This window comes from Rhinolophus sinicus, chromosome 4, assembly GCF_057876585.1.
Source record: "Rhinolophus sinicus isolate RSI-liver-muscle chromosome 4, RSI-T2T, whole genome shotgun sequence".
NCBI classification, from domain to species: domain Eukaryota; kingdom Metazoa; phylum Chordata; class Mammalia; order Chiroptera; family Rhinolophidae; genus Rhinolophus; species Rhinolophus sinicus.
The window spans coordinates 46,787,256-46,810,661 of record NC_142504.1 but is presented as its reverse complement, the minus strand read 5'-3'; the positions used below and the strand labels follow the sequence as shown (position 1 = coordinate 46,810,661).

At 40.7% G+C, this 23,406-nt stretch overlaps 2 protein-coding genes across 2 annotated transcripts in view; one reads left to right on the top strand and one right to left on the bottom strand.

Annotated features, from left to right (window-relative positions):
- Nucleotides 1-23,406, top strand: part of FBXL13 (F-box and leucine rich repeat protein 13) — a 226,893-nt gene that overhangs the window by 62,305 nt on the left and 141,182 nt on the right. The gene's annotated exons all lie outside the window — the stretch shown is intronic.
- On the bottom strand, nt 11,108-12,824 carry LOC148758367 (serine/threonine-protein kinase MARK2-like). Its single transcript, XM_088798074.1, has one exon. The coding sequence runs from the start codon at nt 12,785-12,787 to the stop codon at nt 11,108-11,110; it is 1,680 nt and encodes a 559-aa protein (XP_088654200.1). The 5' UTR covers nt 12,788-12,824.

The following is a 23,406-nucleotide window of genomic DNA, read 5'->3' as shown; positions in this document are numbered from 1 at the left end:
CAGCTTACCTGAGCAACGTTAACATTGCATTCTGTAAACTAAGTGCTACACACTTGCTAAGGAGGTATTGCTACTGTTACTTGATGGTGCATACTGTCACACAATTTTGTGATGCATAAATTGTGTTCAATTTAGAAGCTTTATACTGTAATTTTTTTCTCCAACAGTACCTGGATTTATTTTTTGTTTGCTTTCCATTGTGCTTATAGCAAGAATGCCCACATGAAACATATTACTATTCAGGCGATCTGACAAATAAGTAGGGAGCGCTGTTTTTAACTGGAGAATAGCTTTAGTTCTCACAGTTCTGTTCTTTGAGAGCTGGCTCATCTTGGAAAGTTAGGAATTACAAAATCTTAGACTTCTAGAATCTCTGTGCCAGGAGGAAGTCCAAGTTCATCTCTTCCTACAGGCTCCTCCACCCCAAGTCAGTTTCCCCTCAGTAACACACCCAATGCTCTATCATCTTCCGTTGTCCAGGAACAGAACCCTTCCAGGTCAGCCCACTCTGTTTTAACTCTTCCTTCTCCCTGTGTGGAGATCCCTATCCATGTGGAACACATGCTGATACCCCAATACCAATCTAACACTGCCGGGGTTAGAGAATATATTTAGTTGTTACCAAGAACATGGTAAATTCTTTTCTTTTGGAGCTTGCTTGTTGTAGAGAGCAGAGAATTACAAAATCTTAATATCACGGAGTCTTTGTGCTGGAAGGGACTAGCCTGGAGGCCTTTCGTTATATAAGGCTGAAATCTATCTGCTTTTGGTTTCCTCCTAGGGATCGTACTTCTATCTTTTGAAAATATTTGAAGGTCAAAATGAAAATATCTGCTGCGCTCCTGGTGCCTCAGTTTAGTGTCAACATTTCACAGTCTCCCCATCCTGAGAACCATCCCTAGTCCCTTCCAAGAGTCATTCATTTCCACATGAGTCAGGAGGCACAAGGAGAAGACCGGAGGCTGACAACTCTAGGTAGACTCTTCTTGCAGCTGCCTCTCTCTGTATATTTTCATTCTTAGTTTCACATGTGCAAAACAGCATAGTAATTAGACATTTACACACCCCTCACAAAGTGATAACCCCAACAAGTCTACTACCCCTCTGACATTGTACAAAGCTATTACAATACCACTGATTATATTCACTATACTATACATTCTGTGACTATATATCTTATTAACTTATAGTTGAAATTCAATGACATTTACTATTATTTTATATTAGTTTCAGGTGTACAGTGTAGTGATTAGGCATTTATATGATTTATGAAGTGATCCTCCTGATAAGTCTAGTACCTACCTGACACTATACATAGTTTTTACATTATTGATTATATTCCCCATACTGTATTTCATATCCCCATGACTATTTTGTAACTACCAATTTGTAAATATTTTCTAATCCCCTCACCTTTTACACTCATCCCCACCAACCCTTCTCCCATCTAGCAACCATCAGTTTGTTATCTGTATCTATGAGTCGGTTTTCTGTTTTGTTTGTTAATTTATTCTGTTCTTTAAATTCCACGTGTAAGTGAGATAATTTGGTATTTGTCTTTCTCAGTCTGACTTATTTCATTTAGTATAATACCCTCTAGGTCCATCTATATTGTCGCAAATGGTAAGATTTCATTCTTTTTTATGGCAGAGTAATACTCCATTGCATAAATGTATCAGAATTTCCTCATCCAGTTTGCATATTGATGGGCATTTCGGTTGTTTCCATATCTTGGCTATTGTGAATAGCGGTGCAGTAAACATAAGGGTGCATATATCTTTTTGAATCAGTGTTTTGAATTTCTTTGGTAAATACCCAGGAGTGGAACTTCTGGGTCATAAAGTAGTTCTATTTTTAATTTTTTGAGGAACCTCCATACTGTTTTCCATAGTGCCTGCACCAATCTGCAATCTCAATGACAGTGTACAAGTGTTCCATTTTCCCACATACTCACCAACACTTGTTGTTTGCTGATTTACTGATGATAGCTATTCTGACAGGAGTGAGGTCATATCTCATTGTGGTTTTTATTTGCATTTCTCTTATGATTAGTGATGTTGAGCATTTTTTCATATGTCTATTGGTCATGCGTATGTCCTCTTTAGAGAAATGTCCATTCAGGTCCTCTGTCCATTTTTTAACAGGATTGTTCGTTTTTTTTAGGTGTTGAGCTGTATCAGTTCTTTTTTTTTTTTTTTTTTTTTTTTTAGTTTCAGGTGTACAAAACAATGTAATAGTTAAACATTTATCATTTATATCCCTCACACAGTGATAACCTCCCTCCCCCCATCTACTACCCCTCTGACATTACACACAGCCGTTACATTTCCACTGTCTCTATTCCTAATGCTATACTCCACTTCTTATAAATATATATATATATATATAAAATTGTAGTTGACATTCATTATTGTTCAACTTCAGCTTCAGGTGTACAGCGCAGTGAGCTGTATCAGTTTTTTATAAATTTTGAATGTTAACCTCTTATCAGATGTATCATTGGGAAATATCTTCTACCATTCAGTAGGATGTCTTTTCATTTTGTTAATGGTTTCCTTTGCTGTGCAAACCCTTTTTAGTTTGATGTAGTCCCATTTGTTTATTTTTTATTTTGTTTCCCTTGCCCGAGGAAATCTATCAGTGAAAATATTGCTAAGGGTAATAGCTGAGAGTTTTTTTCCTATATTTTCTTCTAGCAGTTTTATGGTATCAGGTCTTACATTTAAGTCTTTAATCCATTTTGAGTTTATTCTCGTATAGAGAATAAGAAGGTGGTCCAGTTTTATTTTTTTTTGCATGTATCTGTCCTGTTTTCCCAGCACCATTTATTGAATAGACTACGTAGTGTAAATTTTTGCTTCCTGTGTCATAGATTAAATGACCATTTAGGAATGGATTTATTCCTGGGCTCTCTAGTCTATTCCATTGATCTATGTGTCTTTTTTTAATGCCAGTACCAGGCTGTTTTGGTTTGCCTCTATATTTCTTAACTGAGATTATATACATGGACTCATTTCAACAACTTAGAGTCAGAGCAGGATTCCTTACACTTGTGAATTTCTTTTCTTTGTCCTCCCCCTACTAGGAGTGCAAGATTCTCCTCTCATCTTTTGTCCTGTTTGTTACATCCCTGTATTTTTCTCCTGACATAGGCTTATATTCCCCTGCTCACCTCATTAATTGTTCATGGACCACTAGATGCTTTTCCTTCTCCTAAAGATCCAAATTCCCCCTGACACATAGATCCTGACACATAGTGAATAAGAAGATTGAGTAGCCGCATACGTCATACTTATATACAGTTTCAGTGGCATATAGTTTTCTTAAAACTTCTTGTTTTTTCTTTTGTGTCGCATCTTGTCAATTTTTTGGGTTAGTATGTCTTGCGTGTGAGAATAACCATATAGTAATTACGTATGAAATTGACTTAAAAATCCACACTCACCTGCCCTGATGTTCTTCCCAGGTTTCCATGTTGGCAACAGCCCGTGTTTATTGTGGAATTGTTTTCTAGTCTTACCAAGTATAAATGCATATGGGCATGTAAAAATTCTTAATATATATTATGCAATGATGGCATGACTCCCTAGGAGAAACTGAGGTTCATACTAATTGCACTTAAATTCTTTGTAAAGTTTATTCCACACTGAGATGTGGAACACCTGCCTTTTAACTATTTCTGGGCAATGTTCTATGGAATTAGTGAGGTATGACTGTCAGGGTAGGTGCTTAACAATAAGTGTTAAAAGAACTAGTGAATGAATTAATAACTCCACATATTGGAAAAGGCATTATATGGCCTTTTTCTAATAGCTCCTTTTTTTTCCTACTATGTAGACAAGAATGTGAATGTACCTTTCAGATAAAAGTCTGTGTCCACTTATGCAAGAATTTATTATAGCATCTAGATGATGGGTAGGATCCAATTAGATATGGACTTTTTTTTGGTTCTAAATAATATCCTGTTAGGATTTGTAGTTGAAAATGATTTAATCACATGATATAGAAAAAGTAAACCCTTTAAACTTGACTTTAAAATTAAAGATTACACAATGGCTGTACAATTAGGAGCCTAGTTTTAACTATCTGGCCATAAATCATAATAGTAATCACAAAATTTTAGGTTTGTAAGAGGCCTTGAGAGATTGTCTCATCAAAGACCCTCATTCTGCTCATGAGGAAACAGAGGAGTTAGGTAACTCTACTGTGTTGACAAGTATCCCCCCAAAATTCATGTCCAACCAGAAACTCAGGATTTGACCTTATTTGGAAATAGGATCTTTGCAGATATAATTAGCTAAGATGAGGTCACACTGAATTAGGGCGGGTCATAAATCCAATGACTGGTATCTTTATAAGAGAAAGGAGACGGAGATCCAGGTACACACAGTGGGGATGAAACCGTATGATGACAGAGGCAAAGATTGCAGTGATGTAGCTATAAGCCAAGGAACGCCAGCAACCACCAGAAGCTGGGAAGAGACAAGGAAGGATATTCTTCTAGACCCTTCTGAGGGAGCGTGGCCCTGCCAACACTGTGATTTCAGACTTCTAGCCTTCAGGACTGTGAGAAAATAAGTTGCTGTTGTTTTAAGCCCTCCAGTTTGCCACAATCTGTTATGGTTAGCAGCCGTAGGAAACTCAGGTAGTAACCTTCCAAGGAGTAGTGGTGATTCTGGAACGAATGCCCAGTGAATAAAGGCTCAGTCCACCCATAGCAGCTGCTCTTAGTTCTTCTCCTCTCTACTTCCTGTGTGTTGGGGGTACTTAGAGGTGCTCTCTTTATCAGAGACTTTATGTCTTAATTAGTTCTATTACAGCTTTCTGTCCTTAGAACTTTGCTTCCTCTCTCCCTCTTTCTCTAAGTCTTCCTTACACAACTCTTGCACAGTCATTATTTTCTCGTATGTATCTCTTACACCCTCAGAAATTTGGCCCTACACTTCTGCTGTTCTGTGCTGCAAACTCTCTGGGCATAGGCACTGTCACAATACTTTCTCTTTCTTAAAAAACACCATGCAAGTATAGTCCATGTGCAAAACTATACAAGTATGGTTTTCAGATCATCTGATTTACCATCATACCTTTCCAACACTTTTTAGCCATTTCAATGACTGACTTAATTAGTGGCATATTTTTCCCTTTGTAGTACCTACAGACAGATGTGAAGTTTTTACTTTCTTGATAAAATTGTTTAATGCGCAAAAGTTTAAAATTTTCATGGTCTAATTTAATTTTTCCTTTGTTGCTCATGCTTCTGGTGTCAGTCAGATCTAAGACTCCATTGCCAAACCCAAGGTCATGAAGACTGACCCTATGTTTTCTTCTAAGAGTTTTATGGTCTTTTATGTTTAGGTTGTTGATCCATTTTGAGTTAATTTTTAATAAAGTGTGAGGTAGGGGTTCAAATTAATTCTTTTGCATTTGGATATCCAGTTGTCCCAGCACCATTTGTTGAAGAGACTGTTCTTGCTCCATTAAACAATCTTGGCATTCTTGTCAAAAGTCAACTGACCACAAATGTATAGGTTTAATTCTACTACATTTGTCTATATGTTTATCCTTATGCCAATACCATGCTGTTTTGATTACTGTAGCATTGTAGTAAGTAATTCGGAAGTGTGAGTTCTCCAACTACATTCTTTTTCAAAATTTTTTAGCTATCTGGGGCCCCTTGCAATTCCATATGAATGTGAGGATTGGCTTTTCCATTTCTGAACCACAGAACCATTGAAAATTTAATAGGGATTGCATTGACTCTATAGATCATTTTGGATAGTATTGCCATCTTAATATTTTTCTTGTTGGTATTTTCTATCTATTCCTTGGATATTTGATATAATATTCATGTAAAACTCCCTGGACCTGGTGTTTATTTATTCCCGGGAATACTTCAAATTCTGATTCAAGTTGCCTTATTGTTATTATGTCTTCTAATGCCTGGATATGGGATATCTGTTTATTTAGGTCTTCTTTAATTTCTTTCAGTAATGCTTTATAGTTTTCAGTGGGCTAATCTTTCACCTTCTTAGTTAACTTTATTCCTACATATTGTATTCAAAATTGTGGTTGTTAAAATAAAATATTTAAGCACGCAAAGAAATATAATATAATGAACACTTGTGTAATCACTACCCAGCTTAAGAAATAAAGGTTACCAAATAGTTAAATCCTCCCTGAATGCAATGTGTCCTCCCTCATAAGTAACTGCCTTTTAAATATAGTGTTTATCATTTCCTTACATGATGTGGTAGGCGGAATAATAGCACCCCAAAGATCCATGTCCTAGTCCTCAGAACCTGTGAGTGTGTTATCTTATGTGGCAAGAGTCTTCCCAGATGTGATTAAGTTACGGATCCTGAGATGGTGAGATTATCTGATTATCTGGGTGGGTCCAATATAATCACAAGGATCCTTATAAGTGAAAGAGGGAGACAGGACCTCGTGTATCTACATTTCTCCAAGGGCCAGATAAGCCCCAGTGTCTTCAGCTTTTAGGACCTAGAGATATCTCAGTAAGTCCAGTACCCTTCTGGCACCCAACAAACTCTTTTTTTTTTTTTTTTTTTTAAAGATTTTATTGGGGAAGGGGAACAGGATTTTATTGGGGAACAGTGTCTACTTTCAGGACTTTTTTCCGTCAAGTTGTTGTCCTTTCAATCTTAGTTGTGGAGGGCGCAGCTTAGCTCCAGGTCCAGTTGCCGTTGTTAGTTGCAGGGGGCACAGCCACCATCCCTTGTGGGAGTCGAACCAGCAACCTTGTGCTTGAGAGGACATGCTCCAACCAACTAAGCCATCTGGCCATCTGGGAGCTCAGTGGCAGCTCAGCTCAAGGTGCCATGTTCAATCTTAGTTGCAGGGGGCGGAGCCCACCATCCCTTGCGGGATTCAAGGAGTTGAACCGGCAACTTGCGGTTGAGAGCCCACTGGCCCATGTGGGAACCGAACCGGTAGCCTTCGGAGTTAGGAGCATGGAGCTCTAACCACCTGAGCCACCGGGCAGGCCCTATATCTTTTAATTGGAGCATTTAATCCATTTACATTTAAAGCGATTATTGATAGGTACATAGTTATTGCCATTTTGTTATTTGTATTTCTGGTCTTCATTAGTTAGATTGTTTTCATCTTTCTTCTATTTACAGAAGTCCTTTTAGTATTTCTTGTTTTGCTGGCTTGGTGGTAATGAATTCCTCTAGCTTATTCTTTTCTGGGCAGCTCTTTGTTTCTCCTTCAATTTTAAATGATAGCCTTGCTGGATAAAGCAATCTAGGTTGTAGACCTTTGGTTTTCATCACTCTGAGTACCTCCTGCCACTCCTTCCTGGCCTGTAAAGTTTCTGTAGAAAAGCCTTTTGATAGTCTTATGGGAGTTCCCTTGTATGTAACCCGCTGTCTTTCTCTTGCTACTTTTAGTATTCTCTCTTTGTCTTTAACCTTTGCCATTTAAGCTATAATGTGTCTTGGTGTGGGCCTGTGTGGGTGCATCCTGGTCGGAACTCTCTACACTTCCTGTGCTTGTATGTCGGTTTCCTGCACCAGGTTAGGGAAGTTTTCAGTCATTATTACTTCAAATGTGTTCTCGATCCCTTGCTTCCTCTCTTCACCCTCTAGTGTTCCTATGATGCTCATGTTGTTGGGCTTGATGTTATCTCAGAGGTCTCTTAAACCATCTTCATTGTTTTTTATTCTTTTTTCTTTTTGTGGTTCCGCTTGGGTGATCTCTGCTAACTGGTCTTCTAAGTCGCTGATTCCATCCTCTGCCTCATTTAACCTACTGGTAATTCCTTCAAGTGTGTTCTGTGTTTCAGTTATTGTGTTCTTTAGTTCTCACTGGTTGTTCTTTATGATTTCTCTATCCTTCCTTATGTCATAACTTAACTCCTTAAACATTCTTATCATCAGTGTTCTGAACTGTTTCTGATACGTCAGTTACCTCTCTTTCATTTGGTTCCAATTCTGGAGTTTCTTCTGTTCTTTTATTTGGGACATGTTTCTTTATTTCCCCATTCTGGCTGACTCTCTGTGTTTGCTTCGATGTATTAGGTAAATCCCCTAGGATTCTTGGTCTTTGCTGGGTGATCTTATGTAGTATGTGTTCTTTATATTTGACTTGCACCACTTCTCTATTCTCCTGTGCGTGTGCTCCAAAAGTGACCGTTGTGTGTATTCTCTTGTTCAAGTTGAGCTTTAATTGCTTTTGGCTTGTCAGTAGGTTGGATTGACTCCTACGCTGTCTAGTTGTGAGCATTGGCTCTGCCCACAGTGGATGAGCTGCTGACCCAGATGAGGCTTGACCCCCATGAGGTCTTGTGTCTGTAGAGAGTTCCCTCTGGGTGTGTCACTTGTAGGTCAAACCCGGTAATGCTCTGGTTTTGTCTGGAGTTGTCCTCTGGGTATGTTGTAGGGCCCTGGTGTAGGGTAATTTCAGAACAAAGCAAATCAACACACACAACAACAGCAATAAGAACAGCAAAGAAAAAACCAAATATACTCACATGTAAAAACAACCGATAACCCACACTCAACACAGGCAAAAATATCAAACACACACACACACACACACACACACACACACACACACAAATCAATACAGAAATATGGAAAGAACGAAGAAAAGTAGGGCAGGGAAAAGAAAAAAGAAGAGAGAGAAAAAGGGAAAAAAAAAAAAAGCATATATATAATATATGCTAAAAATGATAGTAACACACACACACAAAAGCAGCGCCAGTCTTGAGTTAAGCTCACCAAACAATCTCCAGGTTGTCCTCTTTTGTACAAAGAGTCCTCTCCGTCTTGTGGAGGCAGAGCCAGCCACCTGGTGCCCAGAGTGACCCTGGCACTGCAGTTCTAGGTGCGCGGGGCTATGGGCTGTGATTGGTAGTTTTTACAAAGTCAGTGCAGTGTCTGCTCTCGCCTGCACATATTCGCACTGAGAGCACCACAGCCGGCCCTGTGCCCAGGTCTGCTGAGTCTTAGGCATTTCTTCCCTTGGGGGTGTGGGGGATAAGAGTGGAGGTGTGTGGGTGTGTGGAAGGCTCGATATTTCTGAGCAGCTGAAGGCCCTGAGTTGCCTCTGCCATCTGCTGTTAACCCCGCATGTGTCTCTGCAGCTGTAATTGTCCTGCCGCAGCAGCCCAGAAAAGGTGGGGCTGGGAAGGGAAGTGTCTGCCATCTCCCAGCCCAGCAGTGTCACACTCTTCCCAGCCTCTGCCCTAGGTCACAGTTGCAAAGCGGCTTTTTCCAGGTCCTGAGCACTACAGCTCCTCAGCACTATAGCTCCTCTGTCGTCTGACACTGCTCTTCAGTTCAGGGACCAGCTTGAGACTCTGGAAGGGCGGGGGTAGGATTGCTGTGGGAGAGTGGGGGAAGGGGCCCAGGTAGGGCTTTTGCTGTTTTGTTTGACCTAGGGCCCAGCTGGAAATCTCCGCTGAGGTTACTGCCTCAATCATGGGATGCGCTGCTCTCTCGGCAGGAGAGTTCAGCTGTGGGACGCAGAGAAAGAGCCCATCTCCTGGCTCTTGTGATCTCTGTTCTGTATCCTGGGACCCACACGTCTCCCAGCCGCGGATGTGGGCTGCATCTCCACACCACTCCCTTCCCTTTTCCCTGGCTCACCCAGTTTGCCCACCTTTGAGTAATCCTTGTAGGAGCCTCTTAGCTGTTCTGTGTGATGAGCAGAGTGTCCTTTGATAGGTTATAGATGTTCAATTTGTGGTACGTTCCGGAGGAGAACGCAAGAAGACCACCCCGCTGCCGCAATTTCTCTAGACTCCATTCTTTGATTCAGCTGAGCTGGTGGTAGAATCTAGTGCTTGACAAGGATTATGCTGAATGGAGTGTTAAACCTTTGGGTTTTTTCCTGCTCCGTGCTCCAGCACACTTCAGGGAAATGTTCCATTCTCACCAATAATGGTGACCCAACCATACTCTGACCTCTAAGAAGAATGGGATGTGGGGCTGTTGGCAGCTCATGTCACTTTAAAGATACACAATTTAGACAGTGCTGGAATCATGGGGAAGAGACGCTCTATTTCTGTTGGGACGCTGCTGGGATGTGACGTCATCCTGTGGCTGTTGGTGGCCACTTTGTTTTCATAAAGGAAAGACCACCTGAGAATGACGGCAGCACAGAGGGAAGGAGGCAAAGCCAACAGGTCAGGAGAGATGATTCCTGTTGACATCATTGAGCACACAGGAAGGAGAATCTCTCACAGAAGCCCCTGTGGACTTCCTGAAATACCTCATTAGCCAAAACTAGGTCATGAGTCCCTGCCTCATCCAATCACTAGCAGGGGGTTGGGAGAGGGGACTGGTTGCCATAACTGGCTTGGACCGGCTGTGATTCCTTCCAATTGAGCATCCACAAGAAGAAGGCAGCATGTGTGCTGTGTGAGCAAGCAACACCATCCTGCCACAAAGGAGAAATGGACAAGGGAGCTGAGGGTTCAAAGCCAAGGGAACAGAAGACCATGAGGAACAACATGCAAAGGTGCAGAGTTGTGCCAGTTAAGTCCAAGTATTACATCACTACACGCTCCTCATACTGGAGGATGCAAAACAAGAGTACCCAATACATCTTTCTGAAGCAAGACATTTATTGAAAGGTTTGGAAAACCAAGGACTTTAATAAGAACCATCCCTCCCCACAGAGCAGGGGAGGGAAGAAGGGCCCCAGGAAAAACAGTCCAGTCTGTGAAGTTTCACCCATCTGGGGGCCGAAGTGGTGGACCTGCAGCAATGGTGGTCCGTCCTCCTGTCTCCCAGGAAGCTCCAGGACGTCCTCCAAGGAGGTCCTTCTGAAGGCCCCGGCGATGCTGGATGCCACGGCGATGCCAGATACCCTGGCCGGGAATCCCACGCAGAGAACGCCATGGCACTGGTCACATCTCCTTTGTCTGCTGGCCCAAGTCCTCTCTCCCACGGACACACCGTGTGTATCTCTTGTACTGCTGTGACCTGCAGTTTGCATCCAGCCTCTGGCCGATCTCCCCCACCACGTGGTCAGGCTCCCTGGACCTCAGTTTCATCTATTTCAGCCTTTAAAATGCAGGGAGCCAGGCTTGACCTCCCTGGAGTCTTGTTCTAGCCCCACGTTTGCTGTCAAAAGTCTATAGGGGCTTTACTTGACTGCGCCTGCAGCACCTCTTCTTTGGAGGCAGACAGAACAGTTTTCGTAAGAAGTTCAAGCACCCCCTAACCACCTGCCGCCGGCTCGGCTTGATGTTTTCTGTGTTTCCACTGCTGCTGCTGGTGCTGTGGATGGAGAGAGGGTCCCCAGGGTGACATTGGGGGGCTGGGTTAAAGATGGTGCTGGAACCAGGGCTGAGCTCGGGAGTGGCGGTTCTGGTACCTGGTCTGTTCTCAGGAATGGCAGTCGTGGAGCCTGGTCTGTGCTCGGGAGTGGCGGTCCTGGACTCCCGGCTGGGCTCAGGGGTGGCGGTCCTGGAGCCCTGGCTGTGCTCGGGAGTGGAGGTCCTGGAGCCCCAGCAGTGCTTGGGAGGGGAGGGCTCAGGGGTGGCGTTTCTAGACTCTCGGCTGGGCTCAGGAATAGAGGTCTTGGATCCTGGGCTGGATGGAGGTGGGGTGCTCCTGGACTCAGGAATGGTTATGCTGTACTCCTGGATGTATGTAGGACCGGCAGACTTTTGGGCCTTCTGCCCCAGCTCGTGGTCCATAGGCTGCTGCTCTGCCTGCTGGCAACCGGACCGCTCAGATTGAACCTCCTGGGCTGGGGAGGGGCTGCGGCTCTGGAACTCAGGAGGATGGAAGGGCTTCACCTTGATGGTTCGAGTCCGGAATTTTAAGTTTTTTCTGTGTAAAATGCGGTATGTGGCCAGGATGTTATTGCCTATTTTGTTAGACAGAGTGTTCTTGATGTCTTCATAGCGAAAGCCCAGGTTCACCATTTCTTCTGTGACCCAGGTGTCTATGTCATCACTGGGTGGCTCAACATACGGCTTCAGTTCTTCCTCTTGGCCCATGTTCAGCCAGGGATCTGGCATGATGGCCTTCAGATCGTCTCTCTGCTCAGGGTTGAGGTTCAGCAGTGTTTGGAGGAGGTTTGCCACGTGAATGGACAGATAGCTTGGCACCACATACCGCCCGCTGGCTATCTTCATCATCAGCTCTGGCCAGCTCGTCGCATGGAAAGGGACGGTGTCCGTCAGCGTCTCATACAGCAGCACTCCCAGGCTCCAGATGTCCGAGGCACAACTGTCATACGTTTCGCCCAGGAACAGTTCTGGGGCTGTATATAAGAGACTGCCACAAAACGTGCTGCGTTGATGGATGTTGGAGGATGCGCCAAGTCCAAAGTCTGCTAGTGTGGCGTTCATCCGAGCGTCTAGCAGCACGTTTTCTGGCTTCAGGTCCCGGTGAGCAACGCCCTTCTCGTGGCAGTAGTGCACTGCTGACACCAGCTGCCGGAAGATGCCGCGGGCCATGTCCTCCGACATGCGGCCGTGGGCACGGAGGTAGTCCAGCAGGTCCCCTCCGGGCACGAACTCCATGACCAGGTAGAGGGATTCCGCCCAGCTGATCACGTGGAATAGCTGGACGATGTTAGGATGGTGCAAGTCTGCCATGCAGCGGACTTCTTGCAGGAGAGAACTGCGCGTTTTGTCAGAGACCCGTTGTTTGATGATTTTCACAGCCACCTTCGTCTGCGTGAGCATGTGCATGCCCACCACTACGTTGGCAAAGGTGCCCTCGCCGATGGATCCAATGAGCTCATAATGGGCACTGGGGGGCTCCTGGTCAACAGGGATGTCTGTAAACTCACGTGACATGGTGACCCGCTAGCTACGCTCACTGACGGTACTAACGATGCTCTCCAACTGTGCTCACAAACAACTGTACTAACTACGCTGCTAATAATAATAACTATACCAACTGTGCTGACTAAATATACTATCAATAGTACTAACAATGCTAATAAACAATAACTATGCCAACTACACTGACTAAATGTAATAACTGTACTAACAATACTAACTAATAATACTAAAAAAAAAGGGACCAAGGAAAGAAGAGGGAAGGGAAAAAATAAAACGGGGGGTGGGGGTGGGGGGAGGGGCTAATAAACAATAACTATGCTAACTACACTGACTAAATGTAATAACTGTACTAACAATACTAAGTAATAACACTAACTAAAAAAATGAGACCAAGGAAACAAGAGGGAAGGGAAAAAATAAAATGGGGGGAAAACCAGCTAAAACGTCCAAGTCCAACAGGTCACCACAAATCAGCTTCCTGGGCTATAACGGAAAGAAAGCTCAGCCCAGACAGGGGCTTATATAGCAGCTATGGGTAATTTCATCACACTGGTGCTTTATGAGCTCAGAGCCAGAAATTGACCATGTGTGGCTAAGGATAAACTACAGTGGTTTTCTCAGTTTTGGGTTTCTCATTACTCTGAGAAAAAGGGGGGACCCCGAAGAAATTTTTGTTTATGTGGGATATGAAAGACTGATATTTACTTAATTAGAATTTAAAGTCTGTAGGATGCTTTAAAAAGAAAAAAAAAGTGTAGGTTTTCCAGGGGTGGATAGTGTTGCATTTTGAAAAGCCCTTAAGATGATTTGTTTCCACTCCCTCAGCCAAGAAATGGTGCTGCCCGTTGAGAAGCACTACTTGGGTGTATAATAAAGTAACTTTTTATATAAAATGATCATTTAAAAGGTATCTACAAGCAATTGTTCTTAAAACCACCTTGTGTTTATTAATACCGCAGCTTAGCTGAGTAGTTCCCTCAGAAAATACTTTCAGGTATTCATTTTGGATACCTTCAGTTTGTTTGTTTGTTTGTTTGTTTTGTTTTTAAATAAATGGAACCCTGTTAAAAGTGAATTTGCTTCCAAAAGTGGCTACTTCATAGGCATAAAATTGGCTGGGCTCAGGGAAATCAGATTGAAATAATGCTAGGGACACGAAGTCTACCAATTTTCACTATTGATTCAATGCAGTTAATTGTTTGCACAATTTCAGTTTCACAACTTCCAGAAGTAAGTGTTGCCTATTTTTCTCTAATTAGTAAATTACCACATGTCAATGTTCGATACATTGTTTAGAACAGATTTGTTGTCAACTTTTGTGTCAGTTTAAAATAATCTACTTCTAATCATGGGAAAAATGTGAATATTTAGTGATATATTGGATCTGATCTCAGTTTTCTTGAAGAGATACTTTTTTTCTTTAAGCTCTGCCTGATCCACTGTCCTGAAGCTCCAGACATAGCTGAAATGTTTTAAAACTAAACCATTAAGTCTTTAGGACTATACCTGCCATCTTTCTCCCTTAGCAGCACACAAAATGGAATGAAAGAAGCATCTTGGAATTATTATAATTCAATGCATTTGGATAACTTATTTGTGCCGTATTTATTTCAAGTGTGTTTTTGTTCTTAAAATTCATCCATTCAAGTTTGTCTTCCTCACCAGCTCCCAGATGCCATTACCTTTCCATTAGTGAACTCTGATGCACCTCTTCCTTTTTCTTTGATCTGTCGTGAGCTTTTTGACATCATCGGTAGTGTTTTGGGTCCTACAGAATGCCCCTCCCCATGTCCCCGCACACTCAGGATTTATAGGGACACTCATCGATACTGAGATATTCTGAGAAATTCTTCTGTTCTAATTGATACCTGCAAAAGTACCAAATTGGACACCTAACATGGTTCCTGAAAGCAGAGTAACCTAAACTGTAAAGCCTCTTTCTGTCTGTTGTTGACAGAAGATGCTGCAAAGCTACATCACACATGCCTGCTTGATATTATCAAAACAATTATTCATGTATTCATCTCGGTATCCCAGAGCTGCACTGCGGATCCTGCAGACATGGTCTTCACGCGTGCATCAACAGAATCCTGTGTCACCTGCAGTAAATCATCCTCAGCCCGCATCACCCACCTGCCTCCCGACACAGTGCTGACCGGGACATAGGGAGCCTCACTTTGACACTGGGGAGAACTGAGATTCTCATCATGGAGGAACTAGTGATACTGAAGTCTGGTGCTATTACTTACATGTCTCAGGACCTCAGAGCGGACGCAGCCTTGCACTTTTGCTGAGTGGGCATGGCACACAGTGAGAAGAGGCTGAAAGATGGAATTGTTTTCATTCATTCAAGCAGTGAAGCTGTGATTGAGTGACCAGGAACTGTGCATCACAGTGTCTTCACTGAGTTAAGACAATTGTTAGACTTTGATTAAAATGTGCCTTACCTTTTGATGGGAGGAGCCACACAGATGAGCCAAAAAAATTTTATTTTTTAATTAAAATTTTAAATTAAAAAAATTATTTTAAAGAGACAGGTAAAATTAATTTTCATAACATGTTTTATTAACCAAATTTATCCCAAGCGTTATCGTTTCAACATGTAGCCAATCAATGTAAAAATCTTTAGTGATCTCATATATTTTTTTCTAATTATGCCTTCACAGTCGGTTTTGTTGTTTTTATATGTACAGCTAGCTCTTCTCGGTTCAAACTCGCCACATTTCCAGTGCTCGGTGGTCCTAGGTATTAAACAAAAGGAAAGTGAGTGAACAAAAGGAGGAAGGTCCCAGAAGTGTTCACACACAGATTCATTCTGGTTTTCCAGCATCCAACAGCAAGACGTAAACATGAACTGTGACAGGCACAGAGTCGAAAAGATATAAAAACAAACTCTTTGCCCCTTAAAGCACATTTATTTCTGATGATAAAAGTTAAACAGACATTTCTCAGTTGATCTTATCAAGCACATGGCATCACATAATCATCAGTGTCTGTGAAAAAACATCCTTACACTAAAGACTGGGATGAGTTTCACTGGGCTCCTTTTCATAATATCCTTCCATTATTCTCACTGCATGAAAAAAGAACCAAAGAACTCCAAAACCCCCGTGAGTCAGGAAAAAAGCAATCTATAGGACATTTGGAAGGAGGTGACATACGATGGCACCCAGCAAATGGCCCCAGATGTCTGGCTCTACATTGCAGTGCATTTCTGGGTACCTGGAGCACAGGTCGCAGACTGGCAACTTACGGGCGTCACGAGACCTACAGGTATGGTGTCTTTATGCCACAGAATTAGTTCCTACAGTGTCTATTTTTAAAAATTATATTCTAACATAAAAGTCAGGCAAGTTCACATAAAAATCCAGATTTTGAGCAATTATGAAGCCTGTCACCGGTAACACGGATTTTCATTTCCCCAAAGTTAACGTTGCTGGAGAGCGCCCCCTGCTGCATTGGCTGCTGTGCCGCCCACCTCTTGGGGGTGGGGGCCGGCAGAATGGATTCACTTTACTCACCCATAACAACTCAGCCCAAATAGATCGTCATTCACTAACAACCCTCCTGCAGAGGCAAAATGGACCATCTCTGTGTGAGTGTGTGTGTGTGTGTGTGTGTGTGTGTGTGTGTGTGTGTATATGTGTATATATATGTATTTTTTAACATATACATATATATGTAAAATTATATTTGACATTCATTATTATTCAGCTTCAGGTGAACAGTACAGTGATTAGGCCTCTACACCATCCCTGATGTGGTCTACATAATAAGTGTCCATTGGATGTCTTACAAAATCTTTACAACCTTATTGATTATGTTCCCCAAACTGACTTTCGTATCCCTGTGGCAATCTTGTGGTTACCAACTGTGCTTTCTAATCCCCTCGCCTTCTCCCTCATCCCACCCACCTCCCATCTAGCAACCCTCAGTTTTTCCGCTATATCTCTGAGACTGTTTGTGGTTAGTTTGTTCATTCATTCGATTCTTTAGATTCCACTTATAAGTGAGATCATATGGTATTTGTCTTTCTCTGTCTGACTTATTTCACTTAGCATAATGTTCTCTAGGTCCATCCATATCATTGCAAATGGTAAGATTTCATTCTTCTTTATGGCCAAGTAATACTGCATTGTATAAATGTACCAGTCGTCTTAATCCAGTCATGTGCTGATGGGCATTTCGGTCATTTCCATGTCATGGCTATTGTAAATAGTGCTGCAATAAACATAGGGGTGCATAAATTTTTTTGAATTAGAGTTTTGGATTTCTCTGGATAGATACCTAGGAGTCGAATTGCTGGGTCATAAGGTAGCTCCAATTCCAGTTTTTTGAGACACCTCCATACTGATTTCCAAAGTGGCTGCACCAATCTGCAATCCCCCCAGCAGGGCACGAGGGATCCCTTTTCTCCACATCCTCACCAGTACTTGTTGTTTGTTGATTTATTGATGACAGCCATTTTGACTGGGGTAAGGTGGTATCTTGTGTTTTTTATTTGCATTTCTCTAATGATTAGTGAGGTTGAACATTTTTTCATATGTCCATTTGCCATCTGTATGTCCTCTTTAGAAAAATGTCTCTTCATGTCCTCTGCCCATTTTTTAATTGGGTTGTATGTTTTTTTTGGAGATGAGGTGAATGAGTTTTTTTAATAAACGTTGGATATTACCCCTTATCAGATATATCACTGACAAATATCTTCTCCAATTCAGTAGGATTCCCTTTTTGTTTTATTGATAGTTTCCTTTGTTGTGAAAATTTTTTTTAGTTTGACGTAATCCCACATGTTTATTTTTTGTCTTACTTCCGTTGCCCTAGGGGTTATGTCAGTAAAAATATTACTCCTGGTAATGTCTGTAAGCTTTCTTCCTATATTTTCTTTTAGGAGTTTTATGGTTTCAGATCTTACATTTAAGTCTTTAATCCATTTTGAATTTATTCTTGTATGTGGTGTAAGGAGGTGGTCCAGCTTCATTGTTTTGCATGTGTCTATCCAGGTTTCCCAGCACCATTTATTGAATAGACTGTCTTTACCCCAATGCAAATTCTTGCTTCCATTGTTGTAGATTAAATGACCATATGGGCATGGATTTATTTCTGGGCTCTGTATTCTGTTCCATTGATCTATGTGTCTGTTTTTATGCCAGTGTCATGCTGTTTTGATTACTATAGCTTCATAGTATAATTTGATGTCAGGTATTGTGATACCTCCCACTTTGTTCTTATTTTTCAAGATTGCCGAGGCTATCCGGGATCTTTTATGGCTCCATAAATTTTAGAACTATATGTTCTACTTCTGTGAAAAACTGTCCTTGGTAGTTTGATAGGAATTGCGTTGAATCTATATATTGCCTTAGGCAGTATGGACATTTTAATGATATTAATTCTTCCTATCCATGAGCATGGTATGCTTTTCCATCTATTTGTATCTTCTTTAATTTCTCTCTTTGGTGTCTTATAATTTTCTGAGTACAGATCTTTTACTTCTTTGGTTAAATTCATTCCTAGGTATTTTATAGTCTTTGAAGCAATTGTAAATGGGACTGTTTTCTTAATTTCTCCTTCTGATATTTTATTATTGATATTTACAAATGCAGCTGATTTCTGAATATTAATTTTGTATCCTGCTACTTTACTAAATTCATTTATCAGTTCTGATAGTTTTTTGTGTGGAGTCTTTAGGGTTCTCTCTATATAGTATCAAGTCATCTGCATATGACAATTTTACTTCCTCCTTACCAATTTGGATGCCTTTATTTCTTTTTGTGTCTGATTGCTATGGCTGGAATTTCCAGAGCTATGTTGAATAGAAGTGGAAAAAGTCGGCAAACTTGCTTTGTTCCTGATCTTGAGGGGAATGGTTTTAGCTTTTCCCCATTGAGTATGATGTCAGCTGTGGGTTTATCGTATATATGGCCTTTATCATGTTGAGATATGGTCCCTCTATTCCCACTTTCTTAAGAGTTTTATCATAAATGGCTGCTGGATTTTATCAAATGCTTTTTCTGCATCTATTGATATGATCATATGATTTTTATTTTCCATTTTGTTAATGGGATGTATCACATTAATTGATTTGTGGATGTTGAACCAACTTTGCGTATCAGGAATGAATCCCACTTGATCACAGTGTATGATCTTTTTAATGTATTGCTGAGTTCTGTTCGCTAATACTTTGTTGAGGATTTTTGCATCTATGTTCATTAGGGATATCGGCGAGTAGTTTTCTTTTTTTTTTGTAATGCTTTGTCTGATTTTGGGATCAGGGTGATAGTGGGCTTGTAGAAAGTGTTTGGGAACCTTCTTTCCTTCTGGATTTTTTGGAATAGTTTGAGGAGAATAGATGATAATTCTTTTCTGAATGTTTTGTAAAATTCACCTGTAAAGCCATTCACCGGTGGTCCAGGGCTTTTGTTTGTTGGGAGCTTGTTGATTACTGATTCAATTTCCCTGGTAGTAATCAGTCTGTTCAGGTTTTCCGTTTCTTCTTGAGTTAGCCTTGGAAGGTTGCATGCTTCTGGAAAATTGTACATTTCTTCCAGATTGATTAATTTGTTGGCATATAGTTGCTCATAGTAATTTCTTAAATTTATTTTTGTATTTCTGTGGTGTCTGTTGGCACTTCTCCTCTTTCATTTCTGAAGTTATTAATTTGGGTCCTCTCTCTCTTTGTTTTGATGAGTCTGGCTAAAGGTTTGTCTATTTTGTTTATCTTCTTGGAAAACCGACTCTTGGATTCTTTGATCTTTTGTATTGTTTTTTCAGTCTCTATTTCATTTATTTCCACTCTGATCTTTATTATCTCCCTCCTTGTACTCCCTTTGGGCTCATTTTGCTGTTTTTTTTTTTTTTTTTTTTCCGGATCCCTTAAGTGTAAGGATAAACTGTTGATTTGTGATTATTCTTGTTTCTTTAGGTAGGCCTGCATTGCTATGAATTTCCCTCTTAGGACTGCTTTTGCTGCATCCCATAGATTTGGGGTCGTTGTGTTTTCATTTTCATTTGTCTCGAGATATCTTTTGATTTCTTCCTTGATCTCATGGTTGACCCATTCATTATTTAGTAACATGTTATTCAGCCTCCATGTATTTGTGTGTCTTCCAGTGTTTTTCCTGTAGTTGATTTCTAATTTCATAGCACTGCCGTCAGAGAAGACACTTGGTATGATTTCATTGTTTTTTAAATTTATTGAGACTTGTTGTGTGACCTAACATGTGGTCTATCTTGGAAAATGTTCCATGTGTGCTTACAAAGACTGTGTATTTTGCAGCTTTGGGGTGAAATGCTCTGAAAATATTGATTAAATCCAACTGGTCCAATGTGTCATTTAAGGCCGCTGTTTCCGTACTTATTTTCCGTCTGGAGGACCTGTCCTGTTGTTAGTGGTGTGTTGAAGTCCCCTACTGTGATAGTGTTACTGTTGATCTCTGTCTTTATGTTAGTCAATATCTGTTTTATATATTTAGGTGCTCCTATGTTGGGTACATAGATGTTTACTTGGGTTATGTCCTCTTGTTGGATCGATCCCTTTATTATTATGTAGTGCCCATCTTTGTCTTTTAATATATTTTTCATTTTAAAGTCTATTTTGTCAGATATAAGTATTGCTACTGCAGTTTTTTCTCATTTCTATTCCATGAAATGTCTTACTCCAACCCTTCACTTTCAGCCTGTGTGTCTTTTCATCTCAGGTGAGTCTCTTGTATATAGCATATCAAGGGTCTTGTTTTCTTATCCACTCAGCCACCCTATATCTTCTTTTTTTTTAACAGGACTTTATTGGGAAATAGTGTGTACTTCCAGGATTTTTTTCCAAGTCAAGTTGTTGTCCTTTCAATCCTAGTTGTGGAGGGCACCGTTCAGCTTCAAGTTGTTGTCCTTTCAGTCCTAGTTTTGGAGGGCACAGCTCAGCTCCAGGTCCAATTGCTGTTGCTAGTTGCAGGGGGCACAGCCCACCACCCCTTGCGGGAGTCAAACCGGCAACCTTGTGGTTAAGAGGACACGCTCCAACCACCTGAGCTATCCAGGAGCTCAGTGGCAACTCAGTTCAAGGTGCCATGTTCAATCTTTAGTTGCAGGGGGTGCTGCCCACCATCCCTTGCGGGACTCGAGGAATCGAACTGGCAACCTTGTGGTTGAGAACCCATGCTCCAACCTACTGAGCCATCCGCGAGGCAGCTCAGCTCAAGGTGCCATGTTCAATCTTAGTTGCAGGCGGCAGAGCCCACCATCCCTTGCGGGACTCGAGGAATTGAACTGGCAACCTTGTGTTTGAGAGCCCACTGGCCCATGTGGGAATCGAACCAGCAGCCTTCGGAGTTAGGAGCGTGGAGCACCAACTGCCTGAGCCACCGGGCTGGCCCCTACATAATCTTTACAACATTATTGATTATATTCCCCTCTAATCATTATGTTGTGTTGTACACCTGAAACTAATATAAAAATTACATTAAATTAGAGATACCTCCAAGGTGCTAGGATACATTTCTCCTTGAAATGTAAATGATTAAGGATCTTTCTGACATGTTGGGAGCTTGTTACAAGGGGCTAGTGTATACTATAACTATTTGACCTTCTTGGGGAGACAAGAAAAGTTTAATTACCCTTTTGGATCAGAGAAATTACTAGACAAATGGCTACAGGTCTAATCCCCATAGTAAGTGGAAAGTAAAATGTTTGTAGAGGAAGTGAAGGCAAAATATTACGTTTATATCTTATAGACTTCTGTGTCTCCAAAGGCTGGAGCTTTTTACAGGAGCACTGAGAAATCCAGAGAAGATTTATTTCCTCACATTGATTTCTCAACAGCTGGGAGTTTTGATTTAATCTTTCATCATGATTGTGGATTTTTCAATTTCTCCTTATATCTTCATGGCTGTTAGTAGATACTTACACATTTAAAATTGTTATGTATCTCCAGTAAATTGTTTGAATTGTTTTAACTATCATGTAGTGACCCTCTTTATTAGGTAATCTTTAAAAATCCACCTGAAATAGTATACTGAACAAGATGAACACAAATGAAAGGAAATGTGATGGCTATATTAATATCAAAAAGCCTTATTAAGGATAACATTTATCTTCCAACTAGTGAATTTTGTAAAATTTATAGTTACTAGATATACTTGGATTTATTTTTATCATTGTATAGTATTTATCCTTATTTTATATGCTTCTTTTATCTCTTTTCCTGCCTTTTTGAAATTGAATTTTAAGATCTACCCCTTTTTCCCATTTTCATGTTTTAGAAGATACACATTCTATTTCTATCATTTCAGTGGCTTCTCTTAAATATTTTCAACATGTGCATTTACCTTAATAAAGCTTAAAGTAAATTAATAACTATGAGGTTGGACAATTATTTCGTGAACTCATCCTAGAAAAAGTGCTACATTCCTCATTGCTGAATATCATTACGGTCACCTTCGAAGTACTCCCCTTGGGAAGCTATCACTGATGCCAGTGCTTAGTCCACCCTTGGAAGCAATTTTGGAACTCTTTTTCTGGAATGGCCAGAAAAGGAGCTGTTGTCATACTATACTTGATGTCCTGAATGTCATCAAAATGTCTTCCTTTCAATATTTCCTTTATCTTTGGGTGAAGAAAGAAGTAATTGGGAGCCAGATTAGATGAGTAGGGAGGGTGTTCCAATACAGTTATTTGTTTATTGGCTAAAAACTCCCTTACAGACAGTGCTGTGTGAGCTGGTGCATTGTCGTGATGCACGAGCCATGAATTGTTGGTGAAAAGTTCAGGTCATCTAACTTTTCATGCAGCCTTTTCAGCACTTCCAAATAATAAACTTGGTTAACTGTTTGTCCAGTTGGTACAAATTCATAATGAATAATCCCTCTGATATAAAAAATGGTTAGCAACATCTTTGCAACAAGTTTGCGAACTTATTTGTCAAATCTGATATACTTTCTAAATACTAGAATTTAGAGCATTTTAATTCTGATTACTCTCTCTAGAATTAGAATATGCATATTAGTACTATCTAGTGTTTTTTCATCATGATCATTTTACTTTTTAATAAAGTTAATGGCTTTACAATATAGTTATTATTTTCTTTGCCTATTATTATTACTTCCATCTCACTCCTTTCTTCTGATTCCCATGTCCTTTAGAAGTTCTTTTGTGGAGGGTCTATTGGAGGAAAACTCTCTTAATCATTGTCTTAAAGCATTTTTACTTGATGCTCATCCTTGAGTTATAATTTACTTGCATGTGGTATCTGAGATTGATAAGTATTTTCTGCTGATTTCTGCCTTCTGCTGATTTCTGTGGTTGCTAAGTGACATTCTTTAGTAGGTAATCCGTCTCTGGTTGCATTTAAGATTTTCCTTTGATTGTGCCCTTTTGCAATTTCACTACAATTGTCATGGTATCTTTTGGTTTTCCTATTTGGGATTTCTTGTACTTCCTGAATCTGAGAATTTTGTTGCTTTTTATCGGTTTTAGAACATTTTTATCTGTGGTATTTTTAAATTTTGCTTTGATTCCATTCTCTCTTTTTTCTACTTCGGGAAATTCTATAAAGATATATAGAATGCTTGACCCTTTCTTGTTATAAAAATGTGTCTCTTAACCTTTGTATATTCATCTCTTCGTCTCTTTATACCTTA